General features: G+C 42.4%; 1 protein-coding gene across 1 annotated transcript in view; it reads right to left on the bottom strand.

Moving 5' to 3' along the window:
* LOC137367163 (cyclic nucleotide-binding domain-containing protein 2-like) overlaps positions 1-25,732 on the bottom strand; it is a 172,996-nt gene that overhangs the window by 145,715 nt on the left and 1,549 nt on the right. The window contains exons 3-7 of the mRNA XM_068028624.1: positions 21,761-21,835; positions 15,343-15,431; positions 13,468-13,630; positions 11,646-11,729; positions 10,414-10,478 (exon numbers count right to left, since the gene is read on the bottom strand). Coding sequence (XP_067884725.1) covers positions 10,414-10,478; positions 11,646-11,729; positions 13,468-13,630; positions 15,343-15,431; positions 21,761-21,835 — 476 coding nt within the window. The remainder of the gene's footprint in view (positions 1-10,413; positions 10,479-11,645; positions 11,730-13,467; positions 13,631-15,342; positions 15,432-21,760; positions 21,836-25,732) is intronic.

Here is a 25,732-nt window from a genome sequence, read left to right as displayed (position 1 = left end):
AATTCTCTCAGTCCCAGGACATCACTGCAGGAGTTCCTCAGGGTAGTGTCCTAGGCCCAACCATCTTCAACTGCTTCATCAATGACCTTCCTGCAATCGTAAGGTCAGAAGTGGGGATGCTCACTGATGATTGCACAATGTTCAGCGCCATTCACGACTCCTCAGATACTGAAGCATTCCGTGTCCATATGCAGCAAGACCTGGACAATATTCAGGCTTGGGCTGATAAGTGGTAAGTTACATTCATGCCACACAAGTGCCAGGCAATGACCATCTCAAACAAGAGAGAATCTAACCAGCTCTCTTGACATTCAATAGCATTGCCATCATTGAATCCCCCACTATCAACATCCTGGGGGTTAACATTGACCAAAAACTGAAATGGACCAGCCATATAAGTACTGTGGCAACAGGAGCAGGTCAGAGGCTGGGAATTCTGTGGCAAGTAACTCACCTCCTGACTCCCCAAAGCCTGTGCACCATCTACAAGGCACAAGTCAGGAATGTGATGGAATACTCTCCGCTTGCCTGGATGAGTGCAGCTCCAACAACACTCAAGAAGCTCAACACCATCCAGGCAAGTGGCTTGATTGGCACCCCATCCACCACCTTCAACATTCACACCCTCCACCACCGACGCATAGTGGCAGCAGTGTGTACCATCTACAAATGTACTGCAGCAACTCACCAAAGTTCCTTTGAAGGCACCTTCAAACCTGCGACCTCTACCACCTAGAAGGACAAGGGCAGCAGATGCATGGGAACACCACCACCTGCAAGTTCCCCTCCAAGTCACACACCATTCTGACTTGGAACTATATCGCCGTTCCTTCACTGTCACTGGGTCAAAATCCTGGAACTCTCTTCCTAACAGCACAAGGACTGCAGCGGTTCAATAAGGTGGCTTACCACCATCTTCTCAAGGGCAGTTAGGGATGGGCAATAAATGCTGGCCTAGCCAGCAACGCCCACATTCCGTGAAAGAAGTTTTGAAAAATCGGGGCCGGTAACTGTTTTCACTGGGGGTAGCGGGTTCGGGATCCAGAAACAGTCCCACTTCTCCTTTGGCGTTGACCACAAAATCCTTGATCAGTATCCTTTAAAATAGTTTTTAAATTGTTAAGGGTTAAAAATAATAGTTTCTCCTGAGATGCATCCAGGCCTCATGGGTTGCTACACTGAATTTTGCAGTGCTGTTTAGGAGAACTGCAAAGAAAACCCTTTAAGTAAGTGTTAAAACAAACAAAAGAATACATCAGAATCACAGTCTATTTCATCTGGTCTCAGACATAAAATTCTAACAGGTCTGAACAGGATAGATGTAGGAAGGATGTTCCCCATGGTGGGGGAGTCCAGAACCAGGGGTCATAGTCTTAAAATACAGGGTAAACCTTTCAGGAATGAGATGAGGAGAAATTACTTCACCCAGAGAGTGGTGAGCCTGTGGAATTTGCTACCACAGAAAGCAGTTGAGGCCAAAACATTGTATGTTTTCAAGAAGGAGTTAGATATAGCTCTTGGATCTAAAGGGATCAAAGGGTATGGGGAGAAAGCGGGGACAGGTTACTGAGTTGGATGATCAGCCATGATCATAATGAATGGCAGAGCAGGCTCGAAGGGCCGAATGGCCTACTCCTGCTCCTATTTTCTATGTTTCTATTTCCCGCCCCCGGAAGGAAAATCCTGCCCAATGTTTCCTCAATTTTTGATAAAGGCCATTTTGCTGCTCATGACTATCTGCTCATTCAGTCTTTTGGCAAAATAAACTATAGGGGTATATTTTTGGTTCTGATTGGCACAATTTTAGCAAACAAATCTATGAAATCACTGGAGAAATTGTGTAGATGCTTTTTATACCATTTCTGCAGGATTTCCGCAGATCTCCCGATGAGGTTATGGCAAATAATAGGGACAATCCCAACAGAAACTAATTCCCTAAGTGCTTCATGCCTTTGGCTACAAAATAAAACTCTTTAATTTGGCTTTATTCTAAATATGCTCCTTTCCTAGGCCACTAAACAGAAGACCGCTATAATGGGCATTCTGGGTTGTGGGACTATGAGGTTGGAAGCTGTGGAGGGAAGATCTCCAGAGGAGATAAGGTCAGTGACAGTCCTGTAGATGGTGGTTTGATGTTGGGTGGTGGGGTCATGGTCCAGGGGGAGGTAGCAAGAAGTGTCCGAGAGTTGGCGCTGAGCCTCTGCAAGGTAGAGGTCAGTACTCCAGACTAGGGATGGGCAATAAATGCTGGCCTGGCCAGCGACGCACATATCCCATGAATGAATAAAAAAAATCAACAATGGCACCAGCCTTGTCAGCAGGTTTGATCACAATGTTGGGGTCAGACCTGAGAGAACAGAGTGCGGCAAGTTCAGAGGGGGGCAGGTTAGAGTGAATGAGGTGAGCAGAGAAATTAAGATGGCCGATGTCATGCTGACAGTTCTCAATGAAAAGATCAAGAGTGGGTAAGAGGCCGGAGGGAGGGGCCCAAGTGGAGGCAGAATACTGGAGGCGGGTGAATGGGTCCACTATTTGGTGGGAAGTGTCCTGGCCAAAGAGGTGAGCCCAGAGGCGAAGGCAACTGAAGATGACCTCAATGACATGTCCAGCATGAAATTCATTGAGGTGGGGGGCGTAAGGGAATAAAACTGAGTCCTTTGCTAAGTACAGATCTTTCAGCATCAGAAAGGGGAAGGTCAGAGGGTGTTGTGAATACACAGCAAGGGTTAAGATTAGAAGAAGGGGTGGGGTCAGAGGCAAGGTCACAGACCTGAAACGTTAACTCTGTTTCTCTCTCCAAAGATGTTGTCAGACTTGCTGAGCATTTCTGTTTTTACTGCTGTAATGGGGACCACACTCCCAACACAGTCGTCGCAGAGAATGATTGAAATTCTGAAGTACATCTCTAACTCAGGTCTCAAGCTTGGTTCTGGGCTACTGAATACTGCACGATTTCACCCGACAACAGCATCTCCTTATGAAAGCCATACAAGAGTTAAACACCCAGGGCAGCAGAGGGATCAGCTAGACGAAGATGCAAAGGACAACCTGTCACCAGCTGCAAGAGACGTTCACGCCAGTCTGATACAAAAGGCCTTCGCTTCACCACCATATCTGGTCACTACATGAAGCATCCTGTCTACACCCTCCTACTTCCCTCCACAAAGATGCCATCATCTAGTCAGTCACCTGTGCATCAACTCACAGAGCTCTCATGGTTAACATGTCATCAAAGTCGCATGCCAAACTTTGACAAAAACAATGTCTGTGTGCACAAAATCTAGGTGCGACATAATTTTCATTAAAGTCTTCACTCTACACGTGCCTACGGCAAAATTCCATAATCAGTGGGGAATGGCATCCACTGAAATACATTGCAGAAAATCTCAGGCATACAAAATTGGTTTTCCGTCCATTAAAAATGAATCAATAGAAAATCACGGGCTGCATATCCACCATTTCCTGCCATTCAGTTCTTGTGAATATTGCTCCTAACTGGATATTAAGGAGCCTGGAATAAGCTCTCGAAAGTTTCTTTCCTCCTGGTTTGCCAATGGTGCAAGTGTATGATGTTTGACCTCCTAATCTAATCTAGTGCTCCGCCTAGGTGTTACCTAAGTGCACAAGGTGAGTGGACCCACCTACCTTTTCTACCCTTTTGCTGCAACATTGAATTGCAATATGTGGGGTTGTGGATTTGGCACTGGCTTCTCTTGATTACCTCCTTCAACTGTGCCTGGTCAATACATTTTAAAGGCCTTCTCAATTCAGTTACAAATAATGGCTCCTTCCTCTGATTTATTTGTGATAGCTACACTTTCACTGCAGCCTGTAAAAACATGGGGATGCTGTGCACTGCAGCAGACCTCTCAAACAATCTGCAATGACTTACAAAGCTGCTTTCCAAAAATTAATTCACCCCTTTAAGATGCTGCATGTTTTTAATTTGCCATACTATTTCTCACCCCAAAATGAGTGAGGTATGAATGAACTCATTCAGAGCGGCACAGTGGCGCAGTGGTTAGCACCGCAGCCTCACAGCTCCAGGGACCCGGGTTTGATTCTGGGTACTGCCTGTGCGGAGTTTGCAAGTTCTCCCTGTGTCTGCGTGGGTTTCCTCCGGGTGCTCCGGTTTCCTCCCACATGCCAAAGACTTGCAGGTTGATAGGTTAATTGGCCATTATAAATTGCCCCTAGTATAGGTAGGTGGTAGGGAAATATATAGGGACAGGTGGGGATCTGATAGGAATATGGGATTAGTGTAGGATTAGTATGAATGGGTGGTTGATGGTCAGCACAGACTCGATGGGCCGAAGGGCCTGTTTCAGTGCTGTATCTCTAAAAAAAAGCCACAGGCCTGCCCAGACCTTTTACAATAGGCTGAAGTTCAGGAAGTTTAGCAAGGTCAGCATTAGGTCAAACAGGCGAATAGAAATCCCACACCCTCCACATCCAGTGCTGATCGCACCAAAGAGAAAAATTCTGGATATTTGATTGTAGAAGAATCACCAATAATAAATTGTAATTGATTTAATTTTGCATTGGATTGATTTCCAGTTTGATGATTGACAGATGCACCTTTTGTAATATACTGTTAACAGCTCTTCAGCTATGAAGCTTGTAAGCACCATCTGGTGGATTATTAAAGCTATGTCACTCTTTTCAGTGTGCCAGCAAATAATTTTTAATTTCTGCTTTCAATGTGAAGACTGCACGTGTTAAATTCATGCACTGCTGATAGGATAATTATTCAAAAATCCAGCATTTCAATCTGTGTTTACTCTCATGGGCTGCTAACCTCAGACTAAATCCCCGACATCTGCTCCTGAGTTCTGCATGTGGAATGCTAAATCATAAAATCGACCCCAAAAAAACCCCACAAATGATATAAATATGAAGTTAAAAGTAGAAAATGATGCAAGTGTCAAAAAGGAAATGGACAGTTTCATAATTAAAGTGGAGTCTTTTTCAGAACCTCGTTCAAATAAAGACTACACATGATACGTTGATTTGTCTTTTTGTTTCCCATGATGACTCATCAACACTTTTTATTTTAATATTGTTCTATATTGTTAATTTTACAAGGCTGGACAGATAATCCACCCTAATTTTCAATAGCTCTGGCAGTGAGTACCCCTCTATATCAGCTGCATGGACATGTCAAATGATTTTCTATATGTTCATGCTGTGATGATCGGCATTGGACGGGAACAGGTACTTGCTGCACCTCAGTTGTGCTGTGTGCTTTTCACATGTGGTGCCTCCTGGTCTTAAATCCCCTGAGGTTGATGTATCTGAGCTGGTGCCTATATGAGCAGTATGTGTATGAGATGGGTGCATAAGAGATAAATAGGTTTCCTGAACATCTCTGGCGTTAACTCTGTCACATTGGACAGCAGTTGCACAAAAACAAATGAAGCATCGATTTGAAAGATGCGGTATGAAATGGCTGAGGACATACTCTCAATAAAAATATATCACATTTCATACTATTATTGTGAAGAGTGGGTTTCTTTTGAAGGAGAAGTAAGAAGATAAAGTGAAAGAGGGCAATAACTTTGCTAGGCTAGCACAAAGTCACCAAGCTTTACTTGGCCCACAGCCTCAACTGAGCCCACTCTATTTCAGGTTAGGAGGTCCACTATTAATGTTTGTTATCTTCCTTTGGTAATCAACAGCTTATTCAAAGAGGCAGCTTACTATGTTCCCATGCCCACCTCCCATTTCTGGCCTTGGAAATTTGTTGCAGCCAAAAAAATGAGCTAGCCAAGTGGGAGCACCCTTTAAGAACTAATGCTCCTCCGATATCCGATCTGCACCAATCAAAGCAATCCCTCCGCTCATGAAAAAAAAAGCTGACCTCACTGAATTGCGTAAGGCCAGCTGGCTATTGTAGTAGCACAAAGTCCCACTGGAATGATGCATTCCTGGAGCCTTTCCTGCCAAGATCATTAAGTTGATCTTTAAATCTCCAGTAAAGGATCAGAACACTGATAGATACATTGCATTATTAATATTAATTAATTTAACAAAAGTACTAAATACAAAAATAGTTATTAAATATTGGCATTACATTGTATTTGAATGCCATCTAGTTGTGATAAATAAATGGCTGTCTCAATGGACTTGTGAATATTGCAGCTGAAATTCCATGACTGTTCCAGCACAGTCCCATCACAACTCCAATGGAAGTTCAGCAGAAATGCTTTAAATTAGGCAGCAATGCAGATACGCCAGGTCTAGGTTGCACTGGGAATTACCAAATGCCCTTATAAAGGTCAGAGGCTCCGTCCATCCTTTACAAGGCCACTGAGATAGTGGGAGGGAGCAGGGATCCTGACTGTTGGGAGTCCCAGCAACCTTAGACTCAAAGAAGGTCAAGAATCTCTGGAGGCTAATTCACCAAAAAGGACGATGTATACTGGCTTCAGGAGGCGGGAAGCCCAAAGACAGGTGCAGAAATTTCTTTACAAACTACTTTATCAGTCCAATTGCAGTGGGGGGGTGGTGCAACAGGCACATGAATTTGTCTTTCCAGATGGACCCCAGCCCCCACTCACAACCACCACACCACCCCAGCCCCCATATTACCCCGGACCTGTGGTTACCTGAGACACAACTCGAGTCATGCAGGCACCAGCCATGGGTGCTTAAATAATGGGGCCTCCCACTGAACTCTCAAATTCTGCCAGCGTCAGTGCTGGAATTCCAGTCATGGCTCAGAAGAATTGCCAGGATTGCCACCTGAGGTTTTCCACATCAATTATTACTCTTACCTCATTTTACGATATATTGTCTTTCATTGCCAGAGTTTTGTACAGCTGCAGCATGACCTCGTGGCTCCGAAACTCAATCCCCCTACTAATAAAAGCTAACACACCATATGCCTTCTGGGGCTGTTAAGAAGGCATATGGTGTGTTAGCTTTTATTAGTAGGGGGATTGAGTTTCGGAGCCACGAGGTCATGCTGCAGCTGTACAAAACTCTGGTGAGACCGCACCTGGAGTATTGCGTGCAGTTCTGGTCACCGCATTATAGGAAGGATGTGGAAGCTTTGGAAAGGGTGCAGAGGAGATTTACTAGGATGTTGCCTGGTATGGAGGGAAGGTCTTACGAGGAAAGGCTGAGGGACTTGAGGTTGTTTTCGTTGGAGAGAAGGAGGAGGAGAGGTGACTTAATAGAGACATATAAGATAATCAGAGGGTTAGATAGGGTGGATAGTGAGAGTCTTTTTCCTCGGATGGTGATGGCAAACATGAGGGGACATAGCTTTAAGTTGAGGGGTGATAGATATAGGACAGATGTCAGAGGTAGTTTCTTTACTCAGAGAGTAGTAGGGGCGTGGAACGCCCTTCCTGCAGCAGTAGTAGACTCGCCAACTTTAAGGGCATTTAAGTGGTCATTGGATAGACATATGGATGAAAATGGAATAGTGTAGGTCAGATGGTTTCACAGGTCGGCGCAACATCGAGGGCCGAAGGGCCTGTACTGCGCTGTAATGTTCTAATTCTAATTCTAATTCTAATTGCTGAGTGACAGGAGATGGTTGTTTTTCGGACTGGAGGAAGGTATACCGTTGGGTTCCCCAGGGGGTGGTATTAGGATCACTGCTTTTCTTATTGTACACTAATGACCAAGACTTGGGTGTGCAGGGCACTAATAGGCAGATGATATAAAACTTAGAAGTATTGTGAATTGTGAGGAGGATAGTGATAGACTTCAAGAGGGTGTAAACAGACTGGTGGAATGGATAGACGTGCAGCAGATGAAATTTAATGCAGAAAAGTGTGAAGTGGTACATTTTAATAGGAAGAATGAGGAGAGGCAGTATACTATAAAGGGCACAATTCTATGGTGGGTGCAGGAACAGAGGGACCTGGGGGTGTGTGCACAAATTGTTGAAGGTTGCAGGGCAGGCTGAGAAAGTGGTTAAAATGGCGAATGAGATCCTATAAATAGAGGCATGGAATACAAAAAGCAGGAAGTTATGATGAACCTTTTAAAACTCTGGTAGGCCTCAGTTGGAGAATTGTATCCAATTTTGGGTACTGCACTTTAGGAAGGATGTGAAGGCTTTAGAGAGATTTAGGAGAATGGTTCCAGGGATGAGGGACTTCAGTTACATGGATAGATTGGAGAAGCTGGGATCATTCTCCTTAGAGAAGAGAAAGTTGAGAGGAGATTTGATAGAGGCGTTTAAAACCATGAGGGGTCTAGGCAGAGTAGATAGAGAGAAACTGTCCCAATTGGCAAAACGGTCAAGAACAAGAGGACACCGATTTAAGGTGACTTTTATGCTATGAGTGGTTAGCATCGGGAATGCACTACCTGCGAGTGTGGTGGAGACAGATACAATCAGGGCTTTCAAAAGAGAGTTGGATAAGAACCTGAAGAGAAAACATTTGCAGGGCTACGGAGAAAGAGCAGGGGAGTGGGAATAGCTGAGTTGCTCTTGCAGGGAGTCAGCACGGATACAACGGGCTGTGGTGTAATCATTCTATGATCCGTTGCCTTGTGCTATTCCTGGGGTGAGAAAGTCACCAGAAGCTATTTTCCTAGGTCTGTGCTAATATTAATAATGACACGGTTATGAGAAGATTAACTAGGAACTAATTCGTTAAAAAATCCAGCAATTTGTAACGATAAACTGATATGCCTTGATTTCCAATTCTCTGCAAATTGTTATAAATTTGTGCCGCACCGCTGTTAGCCTCGTCAAAGTCAATAGAATTACCTTTTCACCATAAGCCTCCCCATTGAGGTTAATGGTAATCATGAAATTACTGCATTTACAATGTTAATACAAATTATTCCCTAGGCACCATTTAGGACAAAGCAGCCTGTTTCATTGGCACCCCATTCACCACCTTAAACATTCACTCCCTCCACCACCAACGCACAGTGGCAGCAGTGTGTGCCATATACAAGATGCACTGTAGCAACTCAGCAAAGCTCCTTCAACAGCACCTTCCAAACCCACGACCTCTACCACCTAGAAGGACAAGGGCAGCAGAAACATGGGAACACCATCACCTGCAAGTCCCCCTCCAAGCACTAACCATCCCGACTTGGAACTATATCGCCGTTCCTTCATTGTCACTGAGTCAAAATCCTGGAATTCCCTTCCTAACAGCACTGTAGGTGTACCTACATCACACGGACTGCAGCGGTTCAAGAAGGCAACACGACACCACCTTCTCAAGGGCAATTAGGGATGGGTAGTAAATGCTGGCCTAGCCACCATGCTCACATCCCGTGAAAGAATAAAAAAAGAATTTTTAAAAATCAGTAACTATTGTCGTAAAGATGTGATTTATGATCCTGACATGACCTTCAACCTTGGAGGCCTAGAAAGACAACTATGGAGCTATGGATTGTAATTCAAATGGGTAGCAAATTGTCTGTAGAAGTTTTTTAAACATTTTATCTCTTGGTAATAATTTTCTGTCAGTCTTGCTATCGACACTCCTGTTGGTGCCGGAAGGCAAAAGATTTCAGGATGCAAAGGTGTTTCAATATTTAGAAATGCAAATTAAATAGATTTCTTTCAGAAAATAACATTCTGAGACACAGTATATGAGTAATTTGAGATGATGTAGGAAGCATAGCATGCTTGGGAGGAAAAAGTTGAGTTTGGACCTATGGTTCTGAAAGGTCTCCACCACTGGAGTTTTCCTCTGAGTATTTGTAGAGAGCAATTGATAGAAACTGATAGGTTTGCTTAGTCAAACAACTCATTCAATCATTTAACCAACAGGATGGTATCAGATGAACTAGATGGACTTTTTCTTGTCTTTTCTCATCTAGTAATTCCTATGTTGCTGTGAAAACAGTGAAATAGTGTACCCACTGGGTATTCCATTGGTCCTGATCATGATAGACTGGGCCGCTGAGTCAAGAATGAGTCAAGATGAGTCAAGATTGTATGTACATTGCACACACCTACCCTGTCATTCACTCATTAACTTCTCAAGGACCAAGACAACAATTCCCAAACACAACTGGGTTACAATGTTCTCTTCTTCTGCTTTTTAAAATCATTTTCTTACTTTTCCTTTCGGTCTTTTTTTTCTCCCTTAATCCAATATTTTTTCTTTCCCTTTATTTCTCTTGTAGTATCTATTTTGACTCCACCCTATTTCCTTCTCTGACATTTGCTCTGTTTCTTTCTCTATCCTGTCTTTGATTAAGGAGATAAGCCATTAGGAGCAATGCTCATGAGGTCCCAAATGCAATGTTGACATCACAGAGCCATTATCCTCTTGACATTCCAGCAGTTTATGGCACAAAGCATAGTGCAATGCCAATGGTGAGCATAAAAGTCTAATTAATGGCATTCACCTCAAGGTTTGCCATTGCAGCAATTTCTGGCCCAACTGTATAACATTTTATTGAATTAAAATTTTACAGTACCTCAGTAAATCAGTAATTTCACTATAGCGCTGCTGGAGAAATCCGGCCAGTACAGATTCAAAATCCTGAGAATTGAAAATAAAGAATGTTGAAAAAAGGGTATTTAATAAATAAATGATAGGATTTAACTTGTATTTGTACCATTAATCACATACGTAGCCTCATTGCCTATCTGTGGGCCTTTAGATTTCTTAATGTTGAATACCTTTCTTTGAATGTTGCTTTTAGCTGTTATTTGCAATTATACATATGGTGTGTTAATGTGCTTTCAGAATAGATTCAAATACTCTGCAACTGGAGAATCCCACAAATTTAAAATAGGAACTGTACAAATGTAGCAAGCCAGTAATAGCAATGATCATTCAAGAAAATCCAAACATTACTTTCATCTGATTGGAAACTAATGTCCGCCACACCTTTATCGGAATTTGAAATCCAGTCTGCGAGTATAAGAAAATAGTTCTGTGTTACAGGGGAGTTTCTGGCGGTGATTATACAACACTGATCTATTTGGTTACATGATATCTAACTGTGAGCACAAAGTTTAAACTATTATGCCAATCTGGAGTGCATGTTCTTGAAAACATATAATAGGGAAGATTTTCCATGGGCCTTCTCATGCTCTGCCACCTCAACTTTATCAAAAGTTTGGCCTAAACCCCGGTTAAGCATGCAGACAGAATTCCCATTGAATTCCCACCAACATTATGGCTACAGAGCAGGAGAAGCTCAGAGGAAATTGACCCCTTATGTATCTACACATTCCTCTTAGAATGGGAAAATATTTTCTTGTAATCTTGCACCACTGACGTTAGCTATCTATTGTTCTTCATGGCATTCAAACTGAAGGATTAACAATTGTGAGATTGTTGGTGCAAGTTTAATTGAGAAATAATTTGTAGTTGGCATAGAAAACCTCCACAGCTATTATGCATTATAAAAATAGGTGCTGTGGAAAACACAGAGATTTCTCTAAAGACTGATGTATGTGTTAATTTTGGTCAGCCAATATTTATGTTTGTTGTTAGAGGTCTCCAGGAAACGAGACCATATCTTCTGTCATCAGAACATCAGATATCTTTATGGTCAGATTCAGATATGGTCTATGTTTTTAGTTAACAACACTTCAGTAGTTTCATAAATATGTTAACAGAGGGATACTGACAATGATATAATGTTTTTGCGTCATTGCCAGCCCTTCGTAACTATAGTTCACCAACTTAAAGACACACCTCCTTGTTTATCAGCAAGAGTTCTGCGTTAGTCTTGCATAAAATTGTTGCAGGCCGTTTTGTGTTTGTTAAAAGTGCAGCATCCTGAAAAATAAAAATTTAGACAAGGCCTAAAGAGTTAGCTACTATGTTGATAAGTGTTAAACTATTTTTGTTGTTAATAAAAAACACGAGTTGATTTTCCCATGGCATTACACATGTGGATTCTAAAGCAAGTGAGACTTTACCTGAAGTTGGATTAGAGGTCGGGGATAATTGGACCAAGGAATGTGTAATTAATTCAGACCCCATTTTAATTTCATGCATTTTGTCCTTTATTTTTTATATTTCCTTTATAAATTCCCAGTCCACATTTATAATGGAAGTTAACTATATCAGGTGCTCCCACTGTAATTATGGCCGGAACTTAATGACCCTACAACAGGCGGGCTGGTGGCGGGGGGCCATAAAATTGAGTGGAAGGCGGGCGGGGCGGGGGGGGAGTGTGGAAGTCCGTTCCTGATGCTTTTCCACCCCCACTGCAATTTTACGTGGGGCAGCGGCGGCGAGAAACGGCCTGGGCTCCTCACGCCAATCAAGGACCTTAAGTGAACAATTAATTGCCACTTCAGGGCCTCCTCCCACCGCCACTGGTATTTTACCCATGGCGGCCGGGCAGCAAAGGCTTCAAGACACTGCCAGGTAAAATCTGGCGGCCTTCTTGCGGGCTGGGGGGCCCTCATGATCAGGCACCCGGTGCCCCACGGAGGGCCCCCCCACAGTCCAACCGCCCCCACTGGATAACACTCCCCCCGCCACCCTCCTAGGCGGCACACCCTTGCCTCTGCGATGCCCGGCCAATTGTCCACGGTGAGGCCCCAAAAACTTATCTTAGTCCCTGGGCCATCCTTCCTCCTGCTTCTGTTGGCTGGATGTAGTCCCAGCAGTGGCCACCGCTCCCAGTGGCACTGCTGGGACTAAGAGCTGACGGCTTGCTGATTGGTCGGCAGCTCCGTTAGGCGGGACTTCCTGCCTCAAGGACGTGGAAGTCCCGCCCAAGGCCAATTGAGGGCCTGGGGCAGTGCAAAATCCCGGCGTGGCTCCCCAGGCCCAGTGAAGGCAGGCTCACCCCCGACTTTTCGGCTGATGGGCGAACATAGCCCACCCAACATAGCCCACCCACCCAATATAGCCCACCCACCCAACATAGCCCACCCACCCAACATAAAATTCCCCCAACATAAAATTCCAGCCTATATACTCAATATAAATGTTATCTCAATAAAGCTTTCAAAATTATTGGAAGCAAAACCACTGAATGCTATAAGTTAAAAAACAATATTCTAGCAATATTTCTTATGAATATGTATTGATGCATTCTGAGAAATTAGTTACATTACACATGCTTAGTGATCACAATCCAAATTTAGAGCAAAATATCAAGTTTAAGCACAGGGTTTTGGGTGAGGTTGAAACCTTCAACTAAAAACTTTAACAAAACATTAAAATGCACAAAATAAATGTAAATTAATGTAATCAATTTACTGTGAAATAGGTTTTTTTTTTGCCTTTTAAGCTCTTATTTTGGACATCACAAATCCAATTGTGTGAAAACATTTTCAGAAAACATTTTCAATAACTTAGTAGAACCTTGGTAGAGTGGTGAGTTTACACAAGGCAAAGCCATTATAAATATGGACATAGGAAGCCATACTGGGAAAGAATTGACACAAAAGTGTAACAAAAACATGGCAACATACAGTAAGTATTGCAGACAGAAAGTGTGAGCAGACATAAGAGTTTTCATAAGATATAGATAGGTGGTCAATGCAAAGAATCTTACCCCAAATAGATCACCCTCCTGAATTTCATTCAGAACTTCAGTGAGATGATTTTGATTTTCTGAACAGCCATCACTTGATGTAGCTGCTAGTTTACCACTGAATACAAAATAGCATGCTTCAGGTCGGTGGCCTTCTCGGACTACCAGTGTTTTGGCTTCAAATCTTAATAGAATAGAAAGCATATATTCAATACTTCAATTACACATTTGTGTCTCCAGCCTCTCCACCTCTCGAATGATAGGTCAGAGTCAATGAGGAAAAACATAGTCAGCATATTTTTTATTTTAGAGATACAGCACTGAAACAGGCCCTTCGGCCCACTGAGTCTGTGCCGACCAACAACCACCCATTTATACTAACCCTACAGTAATCCCATATTCCCTTCCACCCACCTACACTAGGGGCAATTTACAATGGCCAATTTACCTATCACCTGCAAGTCTTTGGCTGTGGGAGGAAACCGGAGTACCTGGTGAAAACCCACACGGTCACAGGGAGAACTTGCAAACTCCGCACAGGCAGTACCCAGAATCAAACCCGGGTCCCTGGAGCTGTGAGGCTGCGGTGCTAATCACTGTGCCACTATGCTGCCCACATTTTTATGTCTACAGACGCTAAAGTAGAAAGTGGAGTTGAAACCGACGATCAGCCATGGTCATATTGAATGGTGGAGCAGGCTTGATGGGGCAAATGGTCTACTCCTGCTCCTATTTCTTATGTTCTTATGTTGTTAAAGCAAATCAACAATTTAATCTGTCTCATGAATTAGCAAACATCAAAATAGCCCTACTGCCTAAACCCTGAGCAAGGCAGGATGCATTCTAAAACCCCATCAGATAAAGTAAACTATGAAAGTCAGGGGCTGCTAGGGTGGGTGCGGTGGGTTTAAAGTACATGCAGGCCATGATGTATCACTGGACCATGGTTCTGACATTGTGGCTTTGCCAAAGGCATTGACATTTCCAGCCATAACCACTTTACTACCCCCTGCAATAAATTAAGTTATTCATATGAAGGAAAGCCACCCTTGCCATAAAATAGATGGAGGAAGAGGTTCTGGCTTATTTTGCCAAGTTGTATAGTTTTATATCATCACAGCCAACCTATAAGGCCTTGTGTGTTTACCCCAGTAAGATTACTCGACCTTTCTTGATATTAGTGAAATGACATGTGACAAAGATATCACAGTTAGATACAATGGAATGTAAAGAACAGTTTATGGCTGAAAGCTGTGATTGGATTATAGGCTTGAAATCACTCCATGGCTATCAGACATCCTCTGGTACCTTCCTCAAATGGTCAATATACATTACAGCCTTGGGAGTGATTACTGACAGTCTATTCAAACTTGGGGGGGTGGGGGGGTGGGGAGCGCGCTACACAGCTAAGACAAATCCTGTCCGTACCAGTTTTCTAGTTGTGCTCATGTACAGCAGTCAGGACTGGGAGCCATGGCCACTTTTCACCTTCCCAAGCCAATTGTAGCCCATTATTGAAACCCTGAATGATATCAGCTAATTTAGCCCAAACATAAATTCAAAGCTGGGACTTTCCTAGTCTCTTTGGCTCAGGGACTCAGCAGAAATGATCCCTCAGCCATCAAAGGAGACAATTGACAACTATGAGATCATTGCTGCAGGTTCTTTGACACAGAACTTGCAGATAAGTAGTAGGAAATTCTACGCTCCTTAAGGTTGTTAACAGCCTCATTGTGGAAGGCAAGTTGTCCACATTTTATTCTTGGCTCTTATACCCTTTTTAAACATTGCTCTCACAAAAAAGAATTAATGATAACCAAGGAGTAAATGCTCCATAAAATTGGCAGATTCATTATTAAATAAGTTCTGTTGTGGCTCTGCAGACCTGTCACTTACTGCTGATAGACTGCAGCTTGGCAAACCTCCAACTGCACAATATGGGGCATGACTTGAAATGCTCGATTCTTACGTAGAAGTGATTGTATCTTCAATGCAAAAGATATAAAAAATGAGTAACATTTTGATTGCAGAGGGCAATGTTATATTTACATTGTGCCATCTCATTAGCGCCATGATATGTAGTCACTTAGTAGAACATAACTTGAATATTGCTGAAAAAAGAGACCTACTGTCAAAACTTTCTGTCTTGCACTCATCAGGACAGACACAAGAATGCCGAATTTCAAAGGGAACAATGGTATATACTGCCTGAGAAAAGGGTGCTGATTGGTTGGCAAGTTGACTCTAATTGGTCAAGGGGTTGCCATGGAGAATGCACCAGAGAACTATTGTCCCCCATGCTTCTGTATAATTCAAAAAAGGCGCAACACCTGGACATGTTCCTTTTGCCTGCAAAGGACAGGTCCTTACGGATGAGCATATGTAGATTATAGCAAGCATAAGTGAGCCACATTGCAAGCCCGACTGGTAATCTTAAATTGGTTGTTCGTACAATTCTTAGCACATTTGGGGTTGTTCAGTATTCTGAGTTTTGCAAGTATGAACTTGTTGAGTACGGTCGGTACCCTGCCTATTGTGAACAGCCGAAGGAACGTACTATTTGATACGATCAGCCAGTCATTGGGTCATACGGCCTACGTACCTGGCATCGCACCAGCACTGAAATATATATACCACATTACTTATTTGTATGGTAGGAGGATGTCTTTTTGGCTTGACAGCAGCATCCTGATAGTGGAAAATACGACTTGTGTTGTATAGTGCCAGTGCAGCTGCTCGCAATAGGCAGACTACTGACCGTACACAACCAGCCCATACATGCAAAACTCAGAACACAATGTCTTAACATTTGATGTGAGTCCACGATTGGACAGCACTTGCTGAACAATCCTAAATGTACTAAGAATTACACTAAGAACCAATTTAAGATTATCGTGCTCGCACTGTGGCTCGCTTATGCTTGCGAGAAGCGACATTTTAAGGCAGGGGTAGATAGATTCTTGATAAGCAAGGGGGTGGAAGGTAAAGGCTGACCTGAACCCGATGGGGCCCGACGACATGTGTAGGGTTCGGGTCGGGTCGGGTTGCACTGCCAGGTCCGGCATTCGGGCTCAGGTCGAGTCGGGTTGGACACGCTCAAGCACAGGTAAGTGGCTCCACTGTTAATGTAATTTTTTGACCAGAAAGGTGGTTTTGTTACAGTTATTTTAAGCTTCTGCAGATCAGCAACAAAGTGAAAAATGGAAGGTAAGTTAACTGATGGTTGGGTCGGGTCGGACGTGGGGAAAAATGGAAGGACTTGGGCCGGGTCAGGCTCAGGTCGGATGTGGCTCTGTCGGGCTCGGGTCGGGATTTTTTTTGCAGACCCGAGCAGGCCTTTAGTGGAAGCTTATTGGGGATAGGTGGAAATGTGGAGTAATCAGTTCAGCCATGAACTTATTGAATGGCGGAGCAGGCTCAAGGGGTCGAGTGGCCTCCTCCTGCTCCTAATTCGTATGTATATATATATGTATGTATATATATGTCTTCTGCAGGCAAAAGGAACATGTCTGGGTATTGCGCCTTTTCTGAACTAAACAAAAGTGTGGGGGCAACAGTTTCCTGGTGCATTCTCTATGGCAACGCCTCGACCAATCAGAGTCAACTTGCCAACCAATCAGAACCCTTTTCTCATGCAGTATAAACTGTTACTTCCTTTGAAATTTGGCATTCTTGCATCTGTCCTGATGAGCGAAAGACGAAACACTTCGACAGCAGATCTCTTTTTTAACAATAACCATGATAAGTGCCAGTGATACTATTTATGACAAGTTTCATTTCCTTTCCCTTTCAATTTTTTATCCTATTCTCTTGTGAAAGTGGTTAATGGGTGACCTTCAGCCGGAGTTGATTTCCAGTAAACCAGTTAGCAAGTACAGTCTTTGTGAATATATTTCTGATTTTACTGCAGAGTGGCGAAGGAATGGGGTGACCAGTCCTCTGGCAGTCCAAGTAGTGACTCAAAAACTTCACAACCTAATTATGTGGCATTAAGGTTCCCATTAGGTTTTTGGATTTAGTCACTCAATTTACACACTCTCCTGTCTTTCTATCCCCAACTACCTTTAGCCACTTTGTCCTTGAATGTTAAACATCAAGACCACAATCTAATTGTGTTCTCTGAGAAATTACTTGAACGTTGTGATGTTACAAAACCTCTTTTACCAAATGTGTGGTCCCAAATAATAGCCTCTGCTAAAGTTATATACCTTTGCTCAGTGTAGCATTCTCATCCCTGAAACAGGTGGTCATGCATTCAAACCTCACTCCAGAGAGTTGAGTGCATAACCTAGGTTAACATTTCAGTGCAGTATTGAGAGAGTACTGCACTGTTAGAAGCAATATCTTTTGGATGAGTCATAAAACCAAGGTCCCATCTGCCATCTCAGGATATAAAGATCCCATCCCATTATTCAAAGAAGAGCAGGAGGAGTCTTCTGGTGTCCTGGCCAATATTTCTGCCCCACCCAACATCACTAACAACAGATTTTCTGGTCATTTATCTTATTACTGGTTATGAGACCTTTCTGTGCGCAAATTTGCTGTCACATTTCCCTAAATTATAACAGTTGTTACATTCCAAAAATAATTTATTGGATATGAAGTGATTTGGGATGTCATGAGGATGTGAAACATACAATATAAATTCTTTCTTTTCATTTGTAGGATCAATGTCCACTTCCAAATGTCTCAATGAGACATTCAACCAAGATCCCCATCTGCCCTCTCAGGTAGACATAAGAGATCCCATAATATTATTTGAAGAAGAGTGATGGAGTTCCCCAGCATCCCAGCTAACATTTATCCCTCAACAAACATCACTAAAGCTAATTATCTGACCACTATCTCATTGATGTTTGTGGGATCTTTCTGTGAGAAAATTGGTTGTCATATTTCCTACATTATAACAGTGACTACAGTTCAAAAGAGACTTAATTTTCTGTAAAGGGCTTTGGGATACCCTGAGGCCATGGAAGTGCTTTATAAATGCAAGTTTGTCTTTTCCTTTCAAATTCATCTTTGGCTTACCCTTTTCCATTTTATTGATGCATTATTCGCTCCCCAGCTCAGATATTCCTTCTCAGATATGTTCAGGAAAATTTTCTACAGCAGTATGTTTCCAGTCCAATGAGAGGGGAGGCATGGCTGAAACTGATTCTTGGGAATGAGGTGGGTCAAGTGGATCAAATATCAGTAGGAGAACATTTAGGGGTCAGTGATCATTGTATCATAAGGTATAGATTGATTATGGAAAAGGACAAAGAACAATCTAGAGTAAGAATAATTAATTGGAGGAAAGCCAACTTCAATGGAGTAAGAATGAATCCGGGCTGTATAAATTGCAATCAAAGGCTGGCAGGAAAAATCACTGAACAATGGGCTTCCTTCAAAGAAGTGATAGTTCGGTCACAGTCAAGGTATATTTCCTCGAAGGGGAAAGGTAGAGCAAACAAATCCAGAGCTCCCCGTATGACAAAAGAGATAGAGATGAAGATGAAGATGAAGAAGAAAAAGTGTGCTTAGGACAGATGTCAGATAGACAATACAATGGAGAACCAGGCAGAATATCGAAGGTTCAGAGGGGGAAATGAAAAAGCAAATAAAAGAAGCAAAGAGAGAGTATAAAAAGAGACTAGTAGCTAACATAAAAAGTAATCCCAAAGTCTTCTAGAGGCATGCAAACAGTAAAAGGGTGGTAGAAGGTGGAGTAGGGGCAATTAGGGACCAAAAAGGGGATTTACGCATGGAGGCGGGGGAATAGCTGAGGTATTAAATGAATACTTTGCATCAGTCTTTACCAAGGAAGAAGATGCTACCCAGGCTACAGCGAAAGAGGAAGCAATTAATACATTAGAAGAATTTAAAATTGATAAGGAGGAGGTATTGAATAGGCTGGCAATACTTAAAGTTGATAAAGCACGAGGGCCAGATGAGATGCATCCAAGGATATGGAGGGAAGTGAGAGTGGAAATTGTGGAGGCACTGGCAATAATTTTCCAGTCTTCCTTTTGGCTCGGTGGTGGTGCTAGAGGACTGGAGAATTGCAAATATTACACCCTGTGCAAAAAATGATGTAAAGATAAGCCCAGCAACTACAGGCCAGTTGGTTTAACTTTAGTCATAAAAACAGAAAGTGCTGGAAATACTCAACAGATCAGTCAGCAGCTGTGGAGAGAGAAGCAGAGTTAATATTTCAGGTCTGTGAACTTTCATCAGAACTGGCAAAGGTAAGAAAAGTATTAGGTTTCAAGCAAGTGAAGTGGGGGGTGGGGGTGGTGACGACTGGGACATTATGGGGGAGGGGAGGGTTTTGTTATTTCTAAGGAAAGGTCACCGACCTGAAACATTAACTGTTTTTCTCTCCAAGATTTTGTTTGACCTGCTAAGTATTTCAGCATTTTCTGTTTCTATTTCAGATTTCCAACATCTGTGGTATTTTGCTTTTTTAAGTACTTTGCCTTGTATTCCAAAATTACTATTATTATTATTCTCTGAACTGCAGCACAGTAATAGCAGTGGCATACAGATTTACTATAAGTATTTTTAAATCCTTACCCTACATTTCAAATCTGATGTTGTGGTGCCAAATCTACTTGATTACCATGAGAATATTAATATTAAGGTTGATGATAAAAGAGAATAAAACTTTAGCCTAAATAGTTCAAACAAATTAGTCCACAACTTTGCTCACTGCAAATAGTCCTCCATCACAACTTTTGCAGTACCTGTGCCATCAGATAATCACAATCCTAGAAACAGCATCAGAATTTGGTATGTCATAAATTCAAAACAGAAAGCACTATTATAATCCAAAGTTAGACGATGGAAAAAAAATTGTAGTACCTCCCAGTATCAGATGACCTGCAGAACCATAAAGGTTTAGAGCACAGAAGGAGGGGTCCATCATGGCTGTGCCAGCTCTTTGCTGGAGCAATCCAAAACTAAAGAAAGGCTTGCATATATATAGTGCCTTTCACAACCTTACGACATCCCAAAGTGCTTTACAACCAACGAAGTACTTTTAAAGTATAGTCACTGTTCTAATGTAGGAAACACTATAGCCAATTTACACACAGCAAGCTCCAACAAAAGCAAGGAGATAATGATCAGGTAATCAGTTTTTTTTAATGTTGATTGAGGGATAAATATTGGCCAAGACACCGGGAATAACTCCCCTGCTCTTCTTCAAGATAGTGACATGGGATCTTTTATATTCACCTGAAAGAGCAGACAGGACCTCGGTTTAACATGCCAAAGGATGGTACTTCCCTCAGTACAGAACTCCCTCAGTACAGCACTCCCTCAGTACAGCACTCCCTCAGTACAGTACCTCCTCAGTACAGTACCTCCTCAGTACAGCACTCCCTCAGTACAGCGCTCCCTCAGTACAGTACACCCTCAGTACAGTACTCCTTCAGTATAGCACCCCTTCAGTACAGTACACCCTCAGTACAGCACTCCCTCAGTACAGCGCTCCCTCAGTACAGTACACCCTCAGTACAGTACTCGCTCAGTACAGTACTCCTTCAGTATAGCACCCCTTCAGTACAGTACACCCTCAGTACAGTACTCCCTCAGTACAGTACTCCTTCAGTATAGCACCCCTTCAGTACAGTACACCCTCAGTACAGTACTCCCTCAGTACAGCACTCCCTCAGTATTGCACTGGATGTGTCAGCCTGGATTTTTGTGCTCAAGTCTCTGAGTGTGACTTGAACTAATCTCCCTTGTTCTCTTCCACTGCCATGTATCTTTCTGTTTCAAATGTTTATCTACTCTTCTTCCTTTAAAAGATGAACCACTGAAATACATAATTCATTTCTTTCCAGTGGATGCATCCAAAATGAGCTCGAGTAAGGGCACAATATCCACACCACAAAAGGCACAATGTAGTAATATGCCTGTTCAGACTGAACAAGTAGAGTGCAGTATCATGTAACATCAAAACAAAGCTCTCCAACAGAATCTCCACACAACGATCCCAACAAAACAAAACTTTTTGATACACTGAGGCAACTTTTTTTTTTGAATCATTACTGAGAAAATCCCAGAATGGACCCATAACCCAGGCTCACTGGATTATGTGAGGTACATAGTGCACTGTTATCCTTTGGATTCATTTTTAGGTAAACCACAAAGCTCCATCACATTGTTCAATTACAGGCATTAAATATTAAACGTTAATTAAACATCTGTATCTGAAGATTAAGTTTACACAGAGAATTAAAGAGTTTGTTCAGAATTGCAAATCTTTCATATTCATCTCAATTATAGTTTTAATAGGAACTCTGTCCTTGTCATGTTGTGCTATTACCATTGCAGTCTCATGTCTGCTTCGTAGATGAGGAAGAACAGAAAGAAGACTCTTTAGCTTCGCAGAATCTCTCTCCTACAATAAAATGAAAGGTGAACAAGTATATCAGCTCAATCACAAAAGTTTGCAAAGGTACTTTTGTAACACTATCTGAAAAGAACTCACAGCCACATTAAACAAAGACACTTTCAATAGGACAATATTTAGTCTGGAATTAGTACTACGAGAGGATCAAAATCTATTTTTGTTCCTAAAGAGGGGCCGTGATTACTTGTTGAGATAAATCCCTTGCTTTTGTCTCTACACATGCAAACGCCTCTGCATTTTATAGAATATTTTTCCTGTCTGATTATATATCTGATAGGATTATTTTTTCAATTACCTGATTATTTGCGGGGAGGGGAGTTTTGTTTTAGAAAATTCTCAACTAGAATTGAAAAGATTTATTTAAGCCCATCCTGGTCAAGGGACTGCCAACATGGAAGTTCCTGAACCCCGGAGTTTTCAGTCGCGGTGTCAGGATCAGAAGCCATTATGTCTGGGAGGACCAGGCATACCAGGCCACCAAATGATGGTAGTGGGCCTCCCACCTGGAGGAACTGGCTAGGATTGTGGCCTGGACCTCCAAAGAAAAAGTTATTTTTGTTTTTTAATTTAAACGATTAGAGGCATATGGCAGATATTGGGTTGATAATACAAATGAGAACCAGATTGGATATAAAATGTTCACAGGGGAAGTGAGAAAGAAAAAAAGAGAGGAAAAGAGAGAGTATGAGAATAAACTGCCAGCTAACATAAAAGGGAATCCAAAAGTCTTCTATAGGTATATAAATAGTAAAAGGGTAGTAAGAGGGGGAGTAAGACCGATTAGGGACCAAAAAGGGGACATAGGGCGGCACAGTGGTGCAGTGGCTAGCACCGCAGCCTCACAGCTCCAGCGACCTGGGTTTGGTTCTGGGTACTACCTGCGTGGAGTTTGCAAGTTCTCCCTGTGACCGTGTGGGTTTCCTCTGGGTGCTCCAGTTTCCTCCCACATGCCAAAGACTTGCGGGTTGATAGGTAAATTGGCCATTGTAAAAAAATTGCCCCTAGTGTAGGTAGGTGGTAGGAGAATTGAGGGAAGGTGAGGATGTGAGAGGGAAAATGGGATTAATATAGGATATAATATAAATGGGTGGTTGATGATCAGCATGGACTAGGTGGGCCGAAGAGCCTGTTTTAGTGCTGTATCTCTCTATGACTCTATATGCATGGAGGCAGAAGGCAAGGCTGAGGTACTAAATGAATACTTTGCATTTGCCTTTACCAAGGAAGAAAATACTGCCAAAGTCAAAAGAAGTAATTGAGATACTGGATAAACTAATATTTGATAAAGAGGAGATATTAGAAAGGCTGGTTGTACTTAAAGTTGATAAGGCACTAGGACCAGAGGGGATGCATCCAAGGATGCTGCATGAAGTAAAGGTGGTAATTATGGAGGCACTAGTCATAATCTTCCAATCCTCCTTAAAGGGCTGGTGCCAGAGGACTGGAGAATAGCAAATAATACACCCTTTTTCAAAAAGGGGTGTAAGGATAAACCCAGCAACTACAGACCAGTAAGTATAACCTCGGTGGTGGAAATTATTTTAGAAACGATAATCAGGGACAATATTAACAGTCACTTGGTCAAATGTAAGTTAATTAAGGAAAGCCAGTATGGATTTGTAAAAGGCAAATCATGTTTAACTAAATTGATTGAGTTTTTTGATGAGGTAGAGTTGGTTGATGAGGTTAATGCAGTTGATGTGGTGTTCATGGACTTCCAAAAGGCATTTGATAAAGTGGCACCTAAAAGGTTTATCAGCAAAGTTGAAGCCCATGGAATAAAAGGGACAGTGACAGCATTGATATGAAGTTGCTTGAGTGACAGGAAACAGAGAGTAGTGGTGCATGGTTGTTTTTGGACTGGAGGATGGTATAGAGTGGGGTTCCCCAGGGGTTGGTAATAGGACCATTGCGTGTCTTGCTATATATTAATGATGTGGACTTGGGTGTACAGGGCACAATTTCAAAATTTGCAGATGGCACAAAACTTGGAAGTATTGTGAACTGTGAGAAGGATAGTGATAGACTTCAAGAGGGCATAGACAGGCTGGTGTAGTGGATGGACACGTGGCAGATGAATTTTAATGCAGAGAAGTGTGAAGTAATATTTTGGTAAGAAAAATGAGTAGGGGCAATCTAATCTAAGTGGTACAATTCTAAGGGGAGTCCAGCAACAGAGGGGTCTGGGGACATTTGAACACAAATCATTGAAAGTGATAGGGCAGGTTGAGAAAGTTGTTTAAAAAAAAGGCATTTGGAATCCTGGGCTTTAGAAATAGAGGCAAAAGGAAATAAGTTATGCTGAACCTTTATAAAACACTGGTTTGGCCTCAACTGGAGTATTGTGTCTAATTCTGGACATTGGACTTTAGGAAGGATGTGAAGGCTTTAGAGAGGGTGCAGAAAAGGTTTACAGGAATGATTCCAGGGATGAGAGACTTCAGTTACGAGAATCGATTGGACAAGGTTGAGAGGAAATTTGATAGAGGTGTTCAAAATCATAAGGGGTCTGGACAGAGTATATTGAGAGAAACTGTCCCGTTTGAAGGGTTGAGACTAGAGGACACCAATTTAAGGTGATTGCAAACTTTTTTTACGCAGCGAGTGGTTAGGATCTGGAATGCACTGCCTCAGTGGAGGTAGATTCAATTGTGGTTTCCAAAGGGAGTTGAATAAGCACATGAAGATTAAATAATTGCTGGACTATGGGGAAAGGTGGGCGCTGGGGGGAGTGGGACTAGCGGAGCTGCTTTTGCAGAGAGCCAGCATGGACACGACAAGTTGAATGGCCTCCTTCAGTGCTGTAACCATACTATGATTCTATCAGATCCTGTGCAGGTGTCTCCTGGTACTCATGCCAGAAGCACACAAACCACCCTTACAGTACCTCCCAACTCCAGTGGTTTATTTGGTGCCGATGTGTTTTCTCACTCTTCCAGATTGACAATTTCAAATAATAAAGCGTAACTCCATAGGACAAATGGGAGCCGACCAGATTCATAGTGGTCAAGTCACAAGGCTCACTGATTAATTTGGTCCTCCCTTGAAGTTCATAAATTTTGTGTTCATGTTTTTTTAAATTCTTACATGGGAATGTGAGCATCACTGGCAAGGTTTTGTTACTCATCCCTAATTGCCTTTGAGAAGATGGTGGTGAGCCACGGTCTTGAACTGCTGCAGTCCATCGGTGTAGGCAAACCCACAGTGCTATTAAGGAGGGAGTTCCAGGTTTTTGACCCAGCGACAGTGAAGGAATGGTGATGTATTTCCAAATCAGGATGGTATTTGGCTTGGAGCAGAACTTGCAAATAGTGGTATTGTCATGCGCCTGCTGCCCTTGTCCTTCTAAGTGGTAGAGGTTGCAGGTTTGGAAGGTACAGGAAGACCAAATCAATAAAGGAGGGGCAAATTTTAACATCCAGTTAGAAAACCAACAGGATACATGGGCTGCCAGCGAGGAGATGAAAAAGGAAACCCAGTCCATTTCAATTGCCAAGCCTCGTTTTTATAATATTCGTTCTTGGTATATGGGCATTGCTAGCAAGGCTGGCATTTATTACCCTACCTTTGCTGCCCCGAGAAGATGGAGGTGGGCCTTCTTGAACCCCTGCAGCAGATTTGATACAAATGTGTGGCATTCTGGAGAAATTAAGAGTCAACCACATTGGTGTGGGACTGGTGTCACATATAGTTCTAACTGGGTAAGGATGGAAGTTATCTTTCCCTAAAGCACATTAGTGAACCAGTTAGGATTTTACAACAATCCAGCAGTTCCATGCTCACTTTTACTGCTACCAGCTTTTTTAAAAACTCAATTTAAATTCTCAGACAGCTTTGGTGCAATTTGAACTCATGATATCTTGATTATTAGTCTAGTTTTCTGTG

This window comes from Heterodontus francisci, chromosome 1 (genome assembly GCF_036365525.1).
Source record: "Heterodontus francisci isolate sHetFra1 chromosome 1, sHetFra1.hap1, whole genome shotgun sequence".
NCBI classification, from domain to species: Eukaryota; Metazoa; Chordata; class Chondrichthyes; order Heterodontiformes; family Heterodontidae; genus Heterodontus; species Heterodontus francisci.
The sequence above is the reverse complement of the archived record's forward strand: the minus strand, read 5'-3'. Positions and strand labels throughout refer to the sequence as shown.